General features: G+C 45.8%; 1 protein-coding gene and 1 long non-coding RNA gene across 2 annotated transcripts in view; both read right to left on the reverse strand.

The window, feature by feature from the left end:
* EXTL3 (exostosin like glycosyltransferase 3) overlaps positions 1 to 13,633 on the reverse strand; it is a 36,748-nt gene extending 23,115 nt beyond the window's left edge. The window contains exon 1 of the mRNA XM_080616354.1: positions 11,297 to 13,633. Within this exon, the coding sequence (XP_080472480.1) occupies positions 11,297 to 13,444 (2,148 nt within the window). The 5' untranslated portion in view covers positions 13,445 to 13,633. The remainder of the gene's footprint in view (positions 1 to 11,296) is intronic.
* Positions 13,634 to 13,746: 113 nt separating this feature from the next.
* Positions 13,747 to 20,639, reverse strand: part of LOC308220430 — a 30,854-nt gene continuing 23,961 nt past the window's right edge. Inside the window, exon 3 of the long non-coding RNA XR_013956661.1 lies at positions 13,747 to 13,921. This is a non-coding gene — a long non-coding RNA (uncharacterized lncRNA). The remainder of the gene's footprint in view (positions 13,922 to 20,639) is intronic.

Raw genomic sequence — 20,639 nt, forward strand, 5'->3', positions numbered from 1 at the left:
TTTCTGTTCCAGCAAACTTTAACAACACAGATTTTCTTTTGTCCTATTTATTTAATACCCACAAGCCAAAGCCAAATTCATGACCTTGGTGACTACGGCGTGCTCCTCTTCTGTGCCATTTCTTGTGGTACAGCATGAACTTATAGCTGCTCTGGGAGACAAGGCTGTCTTTGCTTCACAAACAAGGCAGCCTGTACAGAATGCACAAGCAAATGATTTCGCACTGCAAAACCACTCCACCAAGACAGTTAAAAAGCATGGGAAGAAAGGAAATGCAGATACCCAGGATCTGGGACATTGCTGGAAGAAGGGAGAAGCTCACAGTGAAGTGGATATCAACACACCATATGAACCAAGTACGAGTTGGAATAACAGTCACAGAGAACGAAAAGAAGGTGAAAACAAATCAAAAAAATAAGAGAAAATGCATCCACACATTCAGCCTCCTCCCACCCCGTTCCACTGTATGGAATAATTTGGGTTAACTTCGGGACATTAAATAGTCTGTTGTTATTTGGACAGGCACATGCAGGCCACCATGCAAACCCTAGAAATAACAGGAATCCAGCCCTGGAAAAATAACGTGGCTGCACTGACTCTGGTGCCAAGTTCTGTTATGCTGCTTTTGTCCCTGAGCTGCTGTGACAGAGTCTGCTCCAGAGTGGAGAGTGTTTTAATGATGCACAGACAGCTTTCGTGTTGATGGTTAAAGGCTTCAACACAGGGTGACTGGCCCTCGTGACACCTTCAAGCTTTCCTATGCAAGAAAAAACATCCAAATATGTATATAGTAGTGTGAGGGATGCTTCCCTCATTTTTCCTATCCAGTGCTCCACAGTAATGCCTTCCTTCTGCTCATCGACCCCATTAGCTGCATCCTAAGCCGAGGGAACCCAGAGATCTGAGGGGACAGTAACATTTTGTCTATGGAAAAACTGTTACAAACCAACATATGGCACACAAGAGACTTAAGCACTGGTTTTAGGCAGTAGCAGTGGAGTATTGCAAGGGTGTTTGAGTTAATATTCAGAGTGCAAATCCCTAAGAAACCAGCACTGCTTGTTACATTATCAGTGTACATTCACGCATCGCTGTGCCTTTGCACCGGCCCTGCAGTGACAAGCATCTGGATTTTAGCATTGCAGGTAAACTAAGCAGCAAATTTGCTCCTTCCTTTTCTGCTATACGGCAGTACAAATATATAGAGAGACAGGAAAACTCGCAGGGATTTGAGAAGTGACCTGCCTCTCCAGCAGCACCCTGCTTTGCAGGCAGCAGGTGGTGCTATGTACCCGGCAGCGGCCCACAGACATTCCCTGCAACATTGCCCTGCTGCATGAAACCACTCTCATAGAGTAATTCAACTTGTAAACCTGCGATAGATACACTGCTGGTAGAGCTGGTAACTGGATAGGATCCATTTAACCCATGGATGGTGCAAATCTCCTGCGTAAAGTGACTCGGTGCTAAGAAACAAGGTGATTTTCTCAGCTGTTTTGTCATGGAAAGCACAACCTGAATCGTCCTTTCTGGGAGCAAACCTGTAGCTCTCCAAGCCCATATGCAACCCAGTACCTGAAAGTTAAGTTGGATTCTTCCTAATTTTACACACAAGAGCTTTGGTAAGGTAGGGGAAAGCAGTAAATGCCCACTGTAAAGCTCTGATTAATCAAAGAGCTTCAGCAAGTGAGTTGGTCCAGCAAAGCACAAGTCATATCACCAACGAAGGATTAGGTATGTGCTTGGATACCTGAGCTGATATTTACGCAAAGCTCCTAGGAAGGAAAAGGATGGATTGAAATGGTGGTGTGATCAGTACAGAGTTTTATTATTTTTTTAACTCGTGGTCTCAGCGAGGACCTCACCTTGGATCATGCACACTGCTCCAGCTCAGTTCAAGTTACTGGTGACCTGAGGGAGCTATTAGTTTGCAAGGTTGGCTCTGCTCTTACCAGAAAGCCAAACTTGATGTTGAAGGACAAGCAGAGAAGCTCATGCTGCCACACTGGCATGCTATACACGTTACAGTCTGACCAGGTGCTGAACCTCCTCTTCCTAGCAAGAAGCATCATCTAGGGACCCAAACATGCTCCTTAAAGTGGAGACAGCAAAGCACCTTCAAGTATTTCTGCTACAAAGTATGTGCAAACCTGAGGTATCTGTCCTTCAGCAGCAAGCTCAGCACAGTACGGTTATACAGAAGCTGCCCAAACAGAAGGGAAAGGCATGACGGCATTTCCCCCCAGTCTGCTCCTAATTAACAAGTGGCATTTCAAGGGACACCGTGGCCAGCCAAAGAGGTCTGCAGATGCAGCAAGGCTTCCGGATTAGACATTTTCCAAAGATTATTCCTTTTTAAACAAGCAGCTAAATTGAATGAGCTTTCTCAGCCGGCCACCAAGCAAGCAGAAAAGGACATTACGCCACTGGAACTGGCTGCAGAGATCAAAGCCAGCTACTTATTCTATAACAAAGCTGAAGGAAAGGATTAGTCACTGCTGAAAGCCACAGGAGCTGGCATTGGCAGTGAACCCAGCTAAATTGCTGAGAAATGCCTACAAGCACACACCACCTAACCCCAGAGGAAGAGGGGAAAGCAAACTGCTGCAGGGCTTTTCCAGCCACGGCTCTGTCACTGAAGGACCTGCATGCACACAGAAAAGAAAGACAAATTTGGGCTGTAATTTCTTAGGGCAAGAGCACAGGTTGTTAAAATATTGCTTTGGGCTGAATAAGGTTTAGCTCCAAATGCGGGAAGCCCTTTCACAGCTCAGCTGGGTTCATAGGTGACGCTCCATGAGTGACACTGGTAGCCCACACAAAGCCCTTGGGCTTGTAAAATAAAGCAGCCAAAAGCCAGTCACTACTGCGGAAGTGGGAGAAATGTTACGCAAGCTCAAAATAAAGTGAAACCATGACACCACTGGATAGTCCTGATCTAACAAACAGAGCCCAACCAGCTCCAATCTCAGGTGAAATGCTGTTGTTTGAGAAGTTTGCAGGCGGGCTGCTGAGAAGCCAGCAAACATTCAGATGGTGCCACCAGCCCCCAGCCCACACATCCAGAATGATGGATTTGAGACCAATAAAGTCAGCAGCCACCCCGAGCTGCATGTAAAGGGCTCAGGAGAGGTAAAAACCAAGATAAGCCTTGAGAAATAAAATCACAGAATGGTCTGGGTTGGAAGGGACCTTAATGCTCGTTTAGTTCCAAACCCCTGCCACAGGCAAGGACACCTACCAAACTGGGTTGCTGCAAGCCCCACCCAAATTGGCCTTGAACACTGCCAGGGATGGGGCAGCCACAGTTTCTCTGGGCAACCTGTGCCAGGGCCTCACAGTAAAGAACTTTTTCCTAGTATTTAATCTACCCTCTTTCAGTTTAGATTTAATAAATAGATTTAGATTGAATAAATAAGAACAACGTTGTTTGGAAATCACTGTTCCAGGTTTAAACACCCCTGCACAGAGGTGAAGCACTTGTCGCCATGAAGCCATCTGTCTTCCACAAACCTTTTTCTCATGTTGCTTGGACCTCTGCAGCCTTTAGCAAACAAGAGACGGCTGCACTGGCACCACAGTACTAAGCCCTCGCGGTTTGAAAGCAGCAGTTCCTCTCTCTTTGGCTGGCAAAACTTTGACTTAGAAAGAGATGCTTTCTCCTTACTCCACTAGACAGGAAAAGAGGTGTTACAAAGGTATTTTTGTCCAGTTTAAGAGACAAACCAAACCAAATATGCTGGAAATGGATGGCAGAGGGGGCCTACAAAGGGCCAAGTATTTTTTGTAATGAAGATTATAACCAATTTTATAGTCCTCTTGAGCTCAGTCTTCCTTTGTCTGGTCTCCTGCCATCTCCAGGGCACAAACCACACGCTGAGAAGTGTGGACAGGACGGGTGGTAAGGGGAGGCTGCTGAGTGCAGAGTTTGCTTTCCTGGCTTGGACTGCAACTCCTGGGGGGCTTTAAGGAAGTTTCTGAAAGGGAAATGGATAATTTAATTGCTGCATTAGAGAATCTGTGGCTGTTTGTGAGTGCAAGCTGCTCCACAGCCTAATCACCTCACTGCTCAGGGCTTTGTGCTCTCCCCACTGAACCGAGGGTACACAGAGCACTGGCAGCCTCCTGAAATACATATTCAATATATTAAAAAAAGATCTCTTCAGGTAACTCTGGCTGTTCAAGCTCAACTCATTCTTTTAGGTTTTTAGGATTAAAACCAAAGCAGGAATAGGGAAAATTAATCCTGTCTCCCTGCCCTACTCCATGTCCTGCTCAGAGCTGTATGGAAGATGGATGGTGAATCAATTCTAGGGAATCTGAAGAGCTGCTAAAACCATGTACTGGGTTTATTAAGCACCTATGCTGCAAGTCTGCCAAGGAATTGCAAGCAAGTGCCCTACAGCAACCAGAAAGCAGCACACTGGTGCTGAGCACACTGCAAAGCCCAACAAGATCTGAATCTCTTTGGGTGCATCTTATTAGAATTTGTGTGGGTTGGGTATGTGGTTGCCTAAGTGTTTTGTTTCATTTGTTTCCCTTCACTTTTATTCATGTGGATGAAAATGCTGTCAAGGAATTGTGAAGCAAAGAGTGAGGCTTCTCTTGTCATTGCCTGTGCGCTATTTAGAAATCATGAGCATGAAAATGCTGAAAGGGGAGGCGGGAGTTCTATTCCAGGATTAATCCAGATTTTCTCCTTAATCACTCCTCCTTTATTCTGTCACCGGAAATCCTTCCAAGATTAAAGTTCACGCAAGGACAGTGCAGAAGCAACAGCCAAGTATCACCTCACTCAAACCCTAGTGCAGTCTTTTCCACCTGTTCAGAGCAGGATTTAATCCAATTTCCCTTTTTCTTCCCCTTAAGCATGGCAATAGCAGCAGTACTTGCTGGTGAGGTGCAAGCAGCACCATGGAGGAGGACTGCAGTGGCCACAGCAATGCAGTGTACGGGAGGACTCTTACCCTTGCTACAAAAGAGCAGAGCTCAACTGCTGGCAGCGACTGGCTGTCCAGGCAGCTTTTAATTCTTTAAATTGCCAGATGCTGCAGACATCTTGAAGTACTTATCCAGAAGGATGCATCAATGCTGTGTAAATCCTGCAGGGAGGTGCTCAGAAGTTAAGCAGTGGTTAACTGCTTAACTGTCGCTGGTAGTCATGCTCTCCAGGATTTTGTCTGGGAAGTTCTAATGCAGTGCTAGAGATACATACACTTGCAGAAAGCAAGTTTTTTAAGAGAGCACAAACAAGACTTCTCACTCACAACCTTTGTTTTTTGCTGCAATACTATTTAATGTGAGATAGGAACAATTTTTATAGCTCAGGTCCAGCACAAAGGCACTTTAAATTAGAGGGTAATCTACCTACATCTGTTCCAGGGGCAGCCTTGAATGACTACACACACAACTTCACATTAAATTATATTTGCACCTAGTCACTTCAGGCTCTGTACAAGGCCAGAATACTTTATCAGAGATCCCTGTGCATTTAAGGAATCTTACTGATTTTTCAGTAAATTATGTCGTCACAAGAAATCTAAGTAAGAGTTTTTATGAAATCAAATACATTCTGTAGCTCTGTTCATCTCATTATCCATGAAATAATTCAAAGATCCAATGCAGCTTTAAGCTTTGCTCTTAAATCCCAACCCACCAGGGAAAAGAAACCACATAACCTGCTTCAGAGAACCAAATCACAACTGAGCAGCACAGTCTGCAAACAAAAGTTTCAAGGAACTGATCTATGAGATAAGGTCATGCAGTAAGGCTAAAGGAGGAAGTTCAGCTCTCCTTTGGGGTATTCTGCTAGCACAAAGCCAAACAGATGAAGTGTCCCAAGTCCAACTGTGCTGCTGGAGCACTTTGGTGGGTCTCTGGACTACATTATGCTTCTAAGGGCTCTTTCAGCCCAGAAATGCTACATACATTGCTGTGTCTTATTAGGCTGCAATTTTCTTCAATAACCTTCTGGCTTCAGGTGCTTTGATCGTGGATCATGCTGGCACACATGTGCTGCTGTTCTGCTGCTCCTTGCAGTCAGACAGTGCCTAGACCCACTTCAGTTGTAAGGAGGAGCACCCAAATCCACTTCCACCCATTCTTTTCCCCCCAGATTTCCTCTCCATAGCTCTGTGCTCTGGGACTTGACTGCAGGGCAATTCCTTGCACCCCAGTGTTACTGGGAATGTATTTGTTACACAGAGATGTGGCACTGCTTCAAGATCTGAGAGAACTTTATATTTCCCATCAAAAGACACTTTTTTCCTGCAAGGAAAATCAGACTCACAGCTCTGCAGTTTCTTTTGACATCAGCAGTCATATGGGCTTGTGTTTCTTGCCAACCCCAAGTACCCACCTGCCTCTTCCCCTGGCTAGCACATCCCACGTCTCAGCCACCAAGGCTCAAACTGAACCTCACCTCCATTTCCCAAGTTCTTCCTGCCCTTTTCCACAGTGGATCTTAGGATCTGTCACTGACGGATGAAGCCCAGGTAAGTTTTTCTATCATTACCACACTAAATCATCCATATAGATGAATACTATAGACACCCAATGTGTCTTAAACACCCAGTCCAGAGAGGGACTTAGCAACGAGCATTTTGGTGGGATGGATGCCTGGAGACTGCTATGAGAGATCCCAGGAGACTTGGGTCCTTTTAAGAAATGGGATTTCGAAAAATGGGAAGGAAGCATACCTATTTATCATCTCGACAGCAGAAGCTTGCTGGGCTCCAGCCATTCCCTGGCACTTGGCATGTTACCATCCAACATTCCAAAGGACAACTTCTCTCTCTTGAACTGAACAATATTGAACATTCCCCATAGCACACAAACCCCAGCTCGTGTCTTGAAGGAGACACACAACTCAGATATAAACTTGACTCTCTTTGGTCTAGTGGAAGGTGTCCCTGCCCCTGGCAGGGGTTTGGAACTAGGTGAGCTTTAAGGCCCCTTCCAACCCAAACCATTCTGTGAATCTATAACTCTATGATTCTATGTGTGATGAAGTTCCCCAAAAAGCCAATGGGCCTCCAAGACAATAGACATGCAGATCAGAGCAGAGTAGAAAAAGCCATTAACTTCCATCAACAGAAACATATTTTTCTTTCACGAATAACATTCATTAGCAGCTCCAAGGAGAACAATCCCCACTCTTCAGCTCTGAAGGAGTACAGTTTTCCAGCAGACACAATACAAAGATTTTGCAGAATTCAGGCATTCAACAGGACTAATGTGAGAGATTATTTTGCAATTATCCAAGCAATTTTCTCTCCTCATTGTCCCTGGACCATACGGGTTTTTAAATGTGAGCAGAAGGATTTATTCATCACAATAATAATAAAATGAAATATTAAATCAATGAATCTCTTTACATGAAGCATAAAGCTCACATTGCTATTAAGCTTAGTAGCGTCCTGTCACATAAACCACACACAGTTTGTGTACTTAAGTACCATCTCCCCTTTTATTTTTCCCTTCCGCAATTTGTAAGGCATTATCTTTCCATTTGTCCTCTAAACACGACCAGATTCAGACAACACAGTGTTGGCTCTTGTTAGTGGCTCCATGCCTGTGCTCTCTTTACAACGGCATGTGAAGATTTATATTTAATATTGATTTTTAACAATGGCCAGTGCAGAAAATTACGCTGGGATGACAGAGAAGTCCTAAAATAAATACATACATACGTAAGTAATAATTTAAGGAGAATTAATTCCTTACAAGCAACGCTACCAATATGCAAGCGAGTAGCTTGGCATGAGAATGAGTGCTGGTCTTTCAAGGTTTGGCTGGGAAAAAATCAATCCTAACCTAAGCAAAAATCAATTACAACCTTTGGAGCATGGAAGCATTGGAGCAGTGGCTGCGGCTTGTATTTTCCTCTTTGCCATCCCTTGTAATATAAAGTGATAAATGTCTTTCAAGGCCTATGCACTAGGTGGGTCTCTTTTTTGTTTTTATGAAAGATTACAGGCTCTATAGAAAAGACAGGCCTGGCAGGCGGGGAGGGGGAGTTGCTATTTATGTTAGGGATAGGTTGAAGAGTATGGAACTCTGGGGATGGGTGAGCAGTTGACAGAGAGTTTGTGGGTCAGGGTTAAAGGGAGAGCAGCGATGGGGGACATCACTGTGGGGATCTGTTACAGACCGCCTGATCAAGAGAACTCTGTGGATGAAGTGCTCTATAGGCAGATAGGAACAGCCTCACGTTCGCAGGCCCTTATTCTCATAGGAGACTTCAACCACCCTGACATCTGTTGGAGTGAAGGTACGGCCCGGCACAAGCAATCCAGGAGGTTCCTCGATTGTGTGGAAGACAACTTCCTTCTGCAAGTAATAGAGGAGCCGACAAGGAGAGGTGCCATGCTTGACCTCATGCTCACCAACAGGGAAGGGCTCGTTGGAAATGTGATGCTCCAGGGCAGCCTTGGTTGCAGTGACCACGAGATGGTCAAATTCGATATCCTTGGGACAGTGAGAAGAGCGTGCAGCAAGCTCACTGCCCTGGACTTCAAGAGAGCAGACTTTGGCCTCTTCAGGAACCTGCTTAGTAAGGTTCCATGGGACACAGCCCTAGAGGGCAGGGGGGCCCAAGACTCTTGGTTGTTATTCAAGGATCACCTGCTCCAAGCTCAGGAATGTTGCATCGCAACTAGAAGGAAGTGCAGCAGGACGGCCAGGAGACCTGACTGGATGGATAAGGAGCTGCTCAGGAAAATTCAATGGAAAAAAGAGGCTTATAGAAGGTGGAAGCAGGGACAGGCGGCCTGGGAAGAATACAGGGATGCTGTCCAGGAAGCTAGGGACCAGGTGAGGAAGGCTAAGGCCCAGTTAGAATTGAACTTGGCTAGGGATGTTAAGGATAATAGGAAGGGATTCTATAGGTACATAGCGAGTAAAAGACAGACTAGGGACAATGTAGGCCCCCTTCGGAAGTTATCAGGAGAACTGGCTACCCGGGATTTGGAGAAGGCTGAGGTTCTTAATGACTTCTTTGCCTCAGTCTTCACTGGTAAAGGCTCTGACCACACCACCCAAGTCTTGGAAGGCGAACGCAGGGACTGTGAGAATGAGGACCCTAGGCCCACTGTAGGAGAGGATCTGGTTAGAGACCATCTTAAAAACCTAAACGTACACACGTCCATGGGACCTGACGGAATCCATCCGCGAGTCCTGAAGGAGCTGGCGAATGAAGTTGCTAAGCCACTGGCCATCGTATTTGAAAAATCATGGCAGTCAGGTGAAGTTCCCGATGACTGGAAAAAGGGAAACATAACCCCCATTTTCAAGAAGGGGAAAATGGATGACCCGGGGAATTACAGACCAGTCAGTCTCACCTCTGAGCCTGGCAAAATCTTGGAGCAGATTCTCCTGGAAGGCATGCTAAGGCACATGAAAAACAAGGAGGTGGTTGGTGACAGGCAGCATGGCTTCACTAAGGGGAAATCCTGCCTGACCAATTTGGTGGCCTTCTATGATGGGGCTACGAAACTGATGGACAGGGGCAGTGCAGTTGACATCATCTATCTGGACTTGTGCAAAGCCTTTGACACTGTCCCACATGACATCCTTGTCTCTAAATTGGAGAGACATCAATTTGATGGGTGGACCACTCGGTGGATAAAGAACTGGCTGGATGGCCGCACACGAAGAGTTGTGGTCAATGGCTCGATGTCCGCCTGGAGACCGGTAACGAGTGGTGTCCCTCCGGGATCAGAGTTGGGACTGGTCTTGTTCAACATCTTTGTCAGTGACATGGACAGTGGGATTGAGTGCGCCCTCAGCAAGTTTGCTGATGACACCAAGCTGTGTGGTTCAGTTGATACACTCGAGGGAAGGGATGCCATGCAGAGGGACCTCGACACGCTTGTGAGGTGGGCTGATGCCAGCCTTATGAAGTTTAACCATGCCAAGTGCAAGGTCCTACACCTGGGTCAGAGCAATCCGAGGCACAGCTACATGTTGGGCAGAGAAGAGATTCAGAGCAGCCCTGTGGAGAAGGATTTGGGGATGTTGGTTGATGAGAAAATGAGCATGAGCTGGCTTCAGTGTGTGCTCGCAGCCCAGAAAGCCAATGGTATTCTGGGCTGCATCAAAAGGAGAGTGACCAGCAGGTCAAAGGAGGTGATCTTGCCTCTCTACTCTGCTCTCATGAGACCTCACTTGGAGTATTATGTGCAGTTCTGGTGTCCTCAGCATAAAAAGGACATGGAACTGTTGGAACAAGTCCAGAGGAGGGCCACGAGGATGATCAGGGGACTGGAGCACCTCCCATATGGAGACAGGCTGAGAAATTTGGGGCTGTTCAGGCTGGAGAAGAGAAGGCTGCATGGAGACCTCATAGCAGCCTTCCAAGTATCTGAAGGGGGCCTACAAGGATGCTGGGGATGGACTATTCATCAGGGACTGTAGTGACAGGACAAGGGGTAACGGGTTCAAACTTAAACAGGGGAAGTTTAGATTGGATATAAGGAAGAAATTCTTTACTGTTAGGGTGGTGAGGCACTGGAATCGGTTGCCCAGGGAGGTTGTGAATGCTCCATCCTTGGCGGTGTTCAAGGCCAGGTTGGATGCGCCCTTGGGTGACGTGGTTTAGTGTGAGGTGTCCCTGCCCATGGCAGGGGAGTTGGAATTAGATGATCTCAAGGTCCTTTCCAACCCTAACTATTCTATGATTCTGATTCATCTGGTACAGGGCAGAAACAGTCACTGTTTAGGTATTTACAAGGTGCCAGCTATCCCCACACTGTGACACTTAAAGAGCTGAAACAAAGATTTTCAATAAACAAGAATCTCTACCTTTAAGCCTTGAGATTCATATTAGGCTCCACAGAAATAATTACTGTTTCATTAACACCTAGCAACTCTAAAGATCACGTATTCTTACAATTTTGGCTCTTCTGGGAAACAGCTCCTGTATTTTGTAATCCAAAGCCACCAAATGAATTCTCTCAGGACAGGAATTCATCTTGCCTGAGTTAACACACCCACAGAGCACAGCCATCCACCTCTGAACATCCACCTCCCTTCAAAGCTGGTGTCCTTCCTAGAGTAGGAGCCATGGCATTCTCATGCAAACACCTAAAATGAGTCAGCTGAGTCATACCTGTAATCTCCCTGTTTTTCTCCAGTGATACAGCATCAAGATCAGGTACAGATATTTACAGACATGCAAGATGAATGCTGTCCTAGATGATTTAAGCTGAGCTGACACACTACAGAACAGCTACAGTCAACTTTAATGCACAAACCCCACAAGGAAGCAAGACCATAGTAGCTACATCTTTCTTACCATGATTGGGACACCAATGTCTGGCCACAAGAGATCCTCAGAGGGAAGCTTGGGAGAGTTCCACACTACCACAACTTTATTTAAGTACGGAAGACCATTGAGCCTTTCTAGGGAGTTCATCAACACTTCCTCCCGCTCGTAAGTCAACATCACTACTGTGAACTGCTCCCGGGGGACGTTACCACCCAAGGCAGCCTGGAACTCCTTCCCAGAGCCACCTGCTCCTCCACCAATTGGTCGAAATCCAGTCCCAGACCCCAAAAATTTTGCTTCTGATGGTAAAACAGGGTCAAAGGGAGTGTAGGGGAAAAGGTGGAAAGGCCCCGGAGCAGAATTCCAATTCCTGTAGACGTCCATTGCAGTGAGGGTGAAATTGCGGAGATATTTAGGAGATGCATATGGTGGTTCTGTTTCCACAGGCCCCAAGTCCAGGTCACCATTGTCTGCCATATTGGGGTCTGTACCAGCAGCTTTGCCAGATCGGTGGGGAATCTCCACAGCAGTTTCTTCTCGGATAGGAGCAGCCGGGATTTGGATTCGAGTCCTTATGATAGCTAAGACTGTGCTGAACACGTTGTCAGAGGTGGAGAAGTAGGTCTCCCACAAGAAGCGGCCCTGCCTCCTCATGGCAAGGAGATCATTGTCAGAAATGCTTCTCAGAAGAAAGTGCACTTCTGTGATACGTGGCTTTGGTATAATTAAGGCTGCCTCGTTCCACCGGATCACATCATTATAGGGTAGCTGAACTTGCTCTCCGAGAACCACTGGGATGGCTCCAACTTCCAGAGCCTCAAACAGTCTCATGGCACACCCAGCGGAGATCACTAAATGGGTGTCCCCCGGGGTGATTATCAGTGCAAAAGTAGATAGCTTCAGTAGCTCTAGTCTGTCATCCCTTTCTCCACACAGAGCCCACTCAGTGGGCAGACTCGCCTTAGGCTGGTTCTTACATGTGAACTCCACCAAAACAAAGTCCAACTTGCTGTCCTGAACAGCCTTCAGGGTAGTAATGATACGATCGTCATAGTCAGCTGGGGCATTGCCTTCTATTTCCTCTTCGAAAGAGCGCACCTCTTGCAAGCTAGATCTGAGAGACTCAATCTTCTCCCCCTGGAAACTAAACAGGTATTTACGCTTGACTGGTACCTGGGGTGGGATTTCTAGGAAATTGGGTTCAGACATAGCGTGGACCAGAGGTGATACCACAATATCAAACCCTGGTCGATACTGGACATCGTAAAAGGTGGACTGGGCAATCATGGCGCGCCCTGTGCTGATGTTGTAAATGAAGTTCTGAGTTTCCGATTTCCTTGATAAACTGATGATGAGATGGTTATGTCCATCAGTCCTCCAATATGGCAAAGAGTGCAACTGTTGCTCTAGTTCAGTAGGTTTTGGCATTACGGGCTCTTGCATTTCCCCCACTAAAATTATATACACACAAGCAATATTTGCATTTTCAGTAACATAAACATTAGTTCTGACAGTCGCCTCAAAGGCTTGTTTAATTAAAGGGTCTAAGGAACTACCAAAAGGGTAATCGTCACTGTTGTAGACATAGACTGGAAAGCCCGATGTCAATGGGCAGCGTGAGTAGTCAAAGCAGTTGTGCAGCCTGCAGTTCCGGTTGGATTTTGGCAGGGGGAAGGTCACATCATCTTTGTCTGGCAGCAGCCGGATGGGCAACGAGAGCTTGGGCTGGTTCTGAGCCATCAGCTCTTTGTAGGAATGCTCAGTCTGGCTGATAACATTCTTCAGCTGCAGCAGGTCCTGCTTGGCATTTTCAATGCTCTTTTTGCAGGCCTCGATCTTCAAGTTGAGTTTAGCGATCTCGCTGTTGAGCTCCTGCCTCTTGGCCTCCAGCTGGAGCAGCTCCTCGCTGACCGACTCGCGAATGCGACACAGGTCTTGCACATGTTTTACCTCACACAGCTCATTGCCAGTCCGAGGGCCAAAGATGCGCTTGCCAGCATCGTCCGCGTCATCAATGGTGGTTAGGTAGTAGTGGGCAATGAGGGGAAAGAAGACGAGGATAATGAAGAGGGTGAAACTAAGCCACGTGAGCCGGATCCTACTGGACCATCTCAACACCCACGGCTGGCCTCCATTCCCCACTCCCCCATTCCGCAACATCGTATATCCAGTCATGAGTTCAAAAGTCGCTGCGCACCCAATCACGTTGGATCAGTAGCCATAACCAAAACAGTTTCTATAGCGGGTCTCTCAGAAAAAGATGTTATTGTGCCTGCTTAATGAGAAGCCAATAGAAGGGGAATTCCATCTTCTTGTCGTGCTGGCAGCTTTTCTACAGTTGTTTTGCTGCAGGCGCAACGTTTGATCCCGTTAGACTTGATCATTGACCTTCTCACCCACCCCCAGCCCACCCTTGGTCTGTGGGTAACCTTTGCTGGAAGTGTCACAGCGTTGTCATGGTGATTCAAAGTCTCAACTGGCAGAAGAAAAACACAATGGGATCAAGCCAAACTCGAACGCTGCTCTCGACATCCTGCATTACCATCCAGTGAATATGCAGAGGCACCAGCCATTGTGGAGAAGGAGCCAGAAGAGACTCGTATGAATGTCAGTCTCTCTCATCACTGCCACACAGCTGATGCTCTGCCATTCCTACAAGAGAACAATCATATATTCAGATAATGCAAACAAAACAACCCCTTAGTGACTTAAGACACTGTTAGTTATTAAAAGCTCTCTGCAGAAGAGCTACCTTTGCATATGTCTAACACCTCTGGGGTTAATACCAGTAAACCTGACAAAGTGATGGGATTCATTAGATGAGGACACATGGTTTTCTCTGGGCACTCTGCTTTTCATTAGGGTTGCATGCTTCAGTGGCCAGACAAGAAAAAATCACAGCCCTTGGATCTGGTTTCCTATTTCTGCCCCTGCCACTGTCTCGCAGTGTAATTTTACCAAAGCTGCTTAATATCTGCAAGTCCCTGTCTCCTCATGTACAAAACAGAGATATTAATGTAGACCTGCTCTCTCTTCCCACCTTTTAAATGGCATGTTGTGATCCTGGGACACAGCAGTACTGTGAATTTGTACTGCATAACTGAGTGTAATGACTATTGTTCTGGTCTAGTGACTAGAGCTGATGAGGAATTTTTAGATGAAGTGTTTTGCCTTCATTTCTCGCTGGAAAATTTTGATTCATTGCAGAAGAAAGTTTAAAGGGAACGTACTCATGTTGCTTACGATTACCTCCAGTGGCTGGCTGCACATGGGAGAGAATTTCTGGTTAAAACTAGAGAAGTCTACACTGTATATCAAAATCCAAAGTTAGGGTCCATTAGGTACCACACCACCACAGTATAAGCTTGCTTAGATTTGCATTTTCGCTTGGAAAACTCTGTGATGACACTGAATGCCTACCTAACACGGGCATAAAAAAGCAAGGATGTGGTAAATTCAGCTCTGAGTCTTTAGTCTGTACCTAGATTTAAATCTAGGCCAAGTGAAAATGCTGCCACTAGAATCTCTGCCTCCCCTTTTATTAGCATCCTCCAAGATACCCAAGTTGCTGGGATATTCTTTCATATATTGGACTTCCCACACCACTGGTGAATATAATGCAGGGCTTAGCACTGACTCTTGCAGAGCCTCAAGAGAAGCTTATTAATTTCTGCTTCACTTTTTAATTAGAGGAAAGTCATCTACACTAGTGACGGTCATTTTTCACTAAATCTATTTAATGCTCCTCTCATCTACTCATCAAGAGTTAGCAGAAAGAAGGTGAGGAAGCAAACTTCAGCTGAAACAGAGATTTGGAAACAGTCCGAAGAAAAAGAGAAGTTCATCTTAAAGGAGCAGATAGAAGTCAGGAATAATTTTCAGTATAGTACACAAGTGCATGTCAGAAAACATAAAGGGAAGATTTGATTTTAACCAGGAAAAATCATAATGAAAAGGGAAACAACTGCAGTAATAAAACACAGTTCCTAGGCCTACTTTGCTACACAGCCCCATGGCTAACTGGGGAACCCCCCAGCCTGACCCACAACTGAGTTGTACAGCAGTATGGACACTTAAATTAAGGCAGATTTTAAATTCATAATATTGTCTGGCAAGCAGCACTGGTGTAAATCTCAGAAAGCCGGGAGGATAAAAGGGCTAAAAGTCAGCAAAAGGCTAAATCAGCTTTCTTGGATCTTGGCAGCGCAGTCGCTGCAGGCAGATGGGGGAGGCTTTGGCTCCGCTGGCAGGACATTTTAATACTATTCTCTGTACACCAACTTACATTTGCCCAGGCTGGGAGGGAGGCTGGTGATGAATGCAAATCCCTAGTGCTTCTGCACAGGGCTGTCAGTCAGGCCCAGGGAGCCCTGGCAATAGCAGCACACTTGTATCATGCCTCTGGGACTGCTGCTACCCAACAGAAGGGTTTTAGCATGCATCAGCGTACAAACCCGGCAACTGAAGGCAAAAATAATCATCATTAAAAAAGCTTTTAAAGTCCATTTTTCTTTCTCCTGCTCTTCCCCCTTCCTTTCTAAGCTCTCCCCAGGAAATAAAGCTCATGCTATCAGTGCTGTGTGTGTGTACCAATTGGTCAGCCCCTGCTATTTCAACCTGGCCTCATAGGGGCTGCAAAGATCCTAGAATTGCTACCAGCTTTCTGCAAACAGCTGGCCAGATGAGAGCTGCCCTACTAATCCCTTTCTTGAGGGAAATGGCAGTGCACACACTCACATGAACATCAGTGAATCTAAAAACCAGCTTAATTTCGAGGCACATGTGGGAAAACAAGCTCTGTTGTTTTTTCATTTGGGGGTGCCATGGGGTAAGTGTGGTCTAACCCTGCAAGGTGTTGAAACAACACAGAATCAAGGGATCATAAATGTGGTTAAGACAGAATAAGGTGGCACGTGGACATGTTACTTTGGACTGGCTAGAGAAAACTGAAGCCCCAGAAGCGATAAAGTCAGTCCCAAAGGTTACCAGCTGAGACTACCTCTAAATCTTGTTCCTTTTTAGCTGCTTTGCCTGTTTATGAGCCCTAATCAGCAATGAACTGGCAAACTGGACTGCCTAAAATGGCAACTGGGGTCCTTGAAAAGCTAAATCCATCACCCCACACATGATCCTCTGCAGCTGTTCTGCCACCTAATCCTTCCCGTGGCTCCTCTGGTCCTTCCATTGAGTTGACATGGAACAAACTTTATCCTCCTGACCTAAAGATGTGGGCTGTGAATTAAAAAAATGCATATGCTCAGAAACCTGAGGCTGACAAACTGACTCTGCTACTAGCTTGGGAAAGACCACATGGAAAAGACCAGAGCAGACTGGGGAGGGATTTAAAATGCAACACGCATGGCTTGGGATCAGTTAAAAGTATTGACTGTCAGTATGAAATATGTGCTGGCAATAAAGCAAGCACTTTAGACACACTCTCAGAATCTTCTTCATTACTAAGATTTTATTCCTCATCAACTCGATAGAGCCTGAGGTTGTAACACACTGTTATTAGGACTTCGAAAAAAGAGGCAAAGTAAAAACCCATCTGTGGTTTTGCCAACAAAGTTGTATTTAAGAGTTTTCCAACAGTGTTGTATTTAAGAACAATAAGCAGCCCCGGAAAAAAAAGGCTGCTGATTTCCATAGTTCTTCAAAAGTTTAGCAGGAGAAGAAACAGGTTAGTTGCTGGACTTTCCAGCTTATTCATTGCTCTCCCTCCCAAGTACTATTTAGTCCTTTAAACTGACTGAGCCCCACACAAAGAAACTCTCGTTGACATCATAACACAATGTTGCCGCCTAACAGACCTAATTCCAAGCACACAAAAGATGTGGCATGAAGAGCTCTCAGAAAATCAGATGCTCAATAATTATCAGAGGCTCTTTCCAAATGCCAATCTGAACGACTTGCAGTCTTCAGTTCCTTCTCTCATGGCACACGGGTGTGAGGCTAAACTGCTGTTGGAGCATGCTGTCAGATCTCAGTTCAAACCTCAGGCTGCATTCCCAGCTTTCCTTAACTCTACAGTAGGCACTCCCTGTGCCAGACATGTCATGGGAATACCTGAGGTTCTCCCTAATTTTGCATTTCTAGTAGAAAGAGCCAAGGTGGTTTGATCGATGGATGCTTGTGGAGTCATTACAATGCAACTGTTGAGTCACAAAGGTCCTTACGCAAACACCTGAGCACACCTAATCCTTCCTGCTTATGCCTCCTTTTGTCCATCTCCCTATAAAATGAAGAAAACATTGTTCCTTTCTCAGCATATTTGTGAGCAGAGTCCGGAAATTTTAAACTTACAGTCCTCCAATGCTTAACACAGGAACAAACAACCATTAGGCAGACTATGGCGACACAGAACACACTGAACTTCCCAGAAGGAAAAGCCACAGGGATCCTGCATCCGCTAAATTAGAGCTCCCAAACTCTGTCCCTAGGCACTCATACTCATCCTTAGTTTCTTTTCCTCACCAAACGACAGGTTTGCTATGTTACCTCCCCAAGCTTTCTGCTGTGCTGGCCCTCCCAATGGAGAAGAAAGCACTGTACCCACCTCTGTCATGCAGGCTCCCCCCTGACAAACAGCAAGGATGTCAGGGAGTACGTGTTAGTGGCTCCTGTCCTTTATGTGTCTGGTCTTGAATAGACAATTGTTATTGCCAGGTCTCTTTTTCACCAGCCCTAAAAATGAAATCAAAGGGGGGGGGGGGAAATAACTTTTTTTTATAAAGGAGAAGCAGAAAATTCTGCTAAACAAAGAACTCCCCCCCCTTTAGAACAGGGTTTCTGGTGAGAAGCGAAACAAACACAAAACAGCCCTTCAGCAATGATAACTTTCTATTTCCTAATGCTCTCAAAGGAAAGGATTACACCCCAAATCTCCGATCACTTTGGGAACAGGAGCAATTGAACAAGGAGAATAAATCTATTAGGTTTGTGCTTTAAAGTATGTTTCAGAGCAGATCTTTAAAAGGAGCAGATGGAAAATTCACTCTGAAATGCTCCATGTCCTACAGCTGTAGGGATCATCATGAGGGATTTGTATCATCTCGAGAGCTCACAGGTACAGAGAAATTCTCCTAGGCTAAGATCAATGCTGCCACACATGCAATCAGTAAAAGGTCTTGTAATCTGTAAATTCAGGGGATAAACTGCATCCCTGGGTTTAGGAAGCTTTTATCTAAACCAAGGCACCTTCACCGCATTCACAGCTCCATGTGAAAGCCAAACCTGCTCCCCACCCATGCTCTCCATCTGCAGCTGGCAATGCACAGGGTAAAGGGGGCCTGGACACTGGCAGAATAAAAAAGCACACGGAGGTGGGGAGTGCCATCAAACTGCAGCTCTGGCCACCACCTGCTTAGCCAAAGCTGGATCTTGTGAGAAGAGGCCAAAAGATACTCAGAACTCAGCTGGACAAGACAATGCTCAGGTTCAGGGACCTCCAGAGGTCCCTTCCAACCTAAAGGATTGTATGATTCTACATCTGGGCTCTCAGGTGGCAATACTTCAGAAACGTGAGCCTTCCAGTGCCTTAAAGGGGTCTAGAAGAAACCTGGAGAGGGGCTTTTTACATGAGCCTATAGGGACAGGTCAAGGGGGAATAGCTTTAACCTGACAGAAGGGAGATTTAGATGAGATCTTAGGCACAAGTTCTTCCCTTTGAGAGTGGTGAGGCCCTGGCACAGGTTGCCCAGAGAAGCTGTGGCTGCTCCATCCCTGGCAGCGTTCAAGGTCAGGTTGGACAGGGCTTGGAGCAATTTGGTCTAGTGAAAGGTGTTCTGCCAGTAGCAAGGAGTTGGAACTGGATGAGCTTTAAGGTCCCTTCCAACCTAAACCATTCTGTTATTCTATGATTCTGTGAAATCTGAAGTCAAGATGTTCCAGGTCTCCCCTCAGCTCTAACATTGCTTTTCTCTAGCACTCACCGGAAATCACACTCCATGCTCGTTCTCCCTCTTTACAAAACAAAGATGAACTCAAACTGCTTCAAAGGCAGCCAAGTGAAGAACTGACAATCTGGCTTACAGCTTTTTCTTCCCCACTTAGGGCATGTGGACAAGTGTATGCTCCAGGAGATGCTCAGTACTGTGGCAAGCAGAAGCTACAGAAATCTCTCTCCCATGTGCTTCCAGATGCCTGCCTGCTTTGCCCTCTGCTAAAGGTAGCTGCTGAAGGTCTATCATGCTCCTCAACTGAGGTTAACCAAGTAATTCATGAACATTCAATTATTCTGATGAAATCCTGAAGACCACAGCCAACTTTCAGAGAGTGGGTAATGGGGGTGTAGAGAAACAACTTGCCCAAGGTCAGCCTAGAAGCTGTGCCAGCTTGGGATTCACTCCACATCTAATTGTCCTGTCTACAAGATCATCCATCTTCCCAGCCTGCCTTTTTCCAGCCATTTCCTTCTCCGGTGCCTTCTCACTTTTTTGCATAATGCATTGTAAAATCTACTTTACATATAGAGCTTTTAGTTCTTAAATTTATTATTTAGTGTTGTCTTCTGGTAATAAAGCAGCCACATTGTTTCATTTCTTTTCTAGGCCGCACACAAGCACTCTTCTGCACAAAGAAATACCCAGTTTACAAGCAAATCCTTTCATGTTCTGTGGTACTGAATAGCACAGCACCCTGAATGCAAACGTCACTCCCCTCCAAATCTCAGAGCAAGAGATGGCAGGGCAGAGCTTTACAAGAAGGCTGGTAAATCTATACAACCAGACAGTGGCTGGTGTCATATTGCTCACTGTGTTCCCATTTAGAAAGTGCCAAAGATTTTTTGGGATGCGGGAAGCAAACCGAGGAAGCAGGTACTTCATTCCATTGTGTGCAGTGGCACAAGCTACGCAAGGAGTAGCTAATTGGCTAATCTTTCATTCACCACTAAAAGGGATGAATTAGGAGTGGGAGGAGGGGAAGGCTCTTTCTGCTTTTACCTTGAAGAAATTAATGAACAAGAACTGTCTTGAGGTTAAACCATGGCGAAGAGCCAGGTGCTTCATATCAAAAGAGAGAAGCACACAGAGGTCAGCTCCAGACAGGAGGAGAGGGCTGGCTTTCCAAACACTGGCTTTGTAAGACAGCTGAAGTCCTTGGCATTCTTTGTGGCTTTCAGCCCTAGATAGTTCAGGCACATTATTTTCCCCAAGGCAAAAATGCAAACCTTTCTCACCTCCCTAAACCACCATCATTACCACTTCCTCAGCAGCAAATAACCATGTGGCAGAATTCAGCCTCCTGCTTTCTGACAGATGCTTCTGGTCATAATTAAGCACATATTCAAATTCTTTTTTGTCCTGAATAACTTATAAGAAAAGGAAACATTGCTCGAATGGCACAGAAACATACACAATGTTTAACAACA

The sequence above is a fragment of the Psittacula echo genome (assembly GCF_963264785.1).
Source record: "Psittacula echo genome assembly, chromosome: 4".
Lineage (NCBI taxonomy): Eukaryota > Metazoa > Chordata > Aves > Psittaciformes > Psittacidae > Psittacula > Psittacula echo.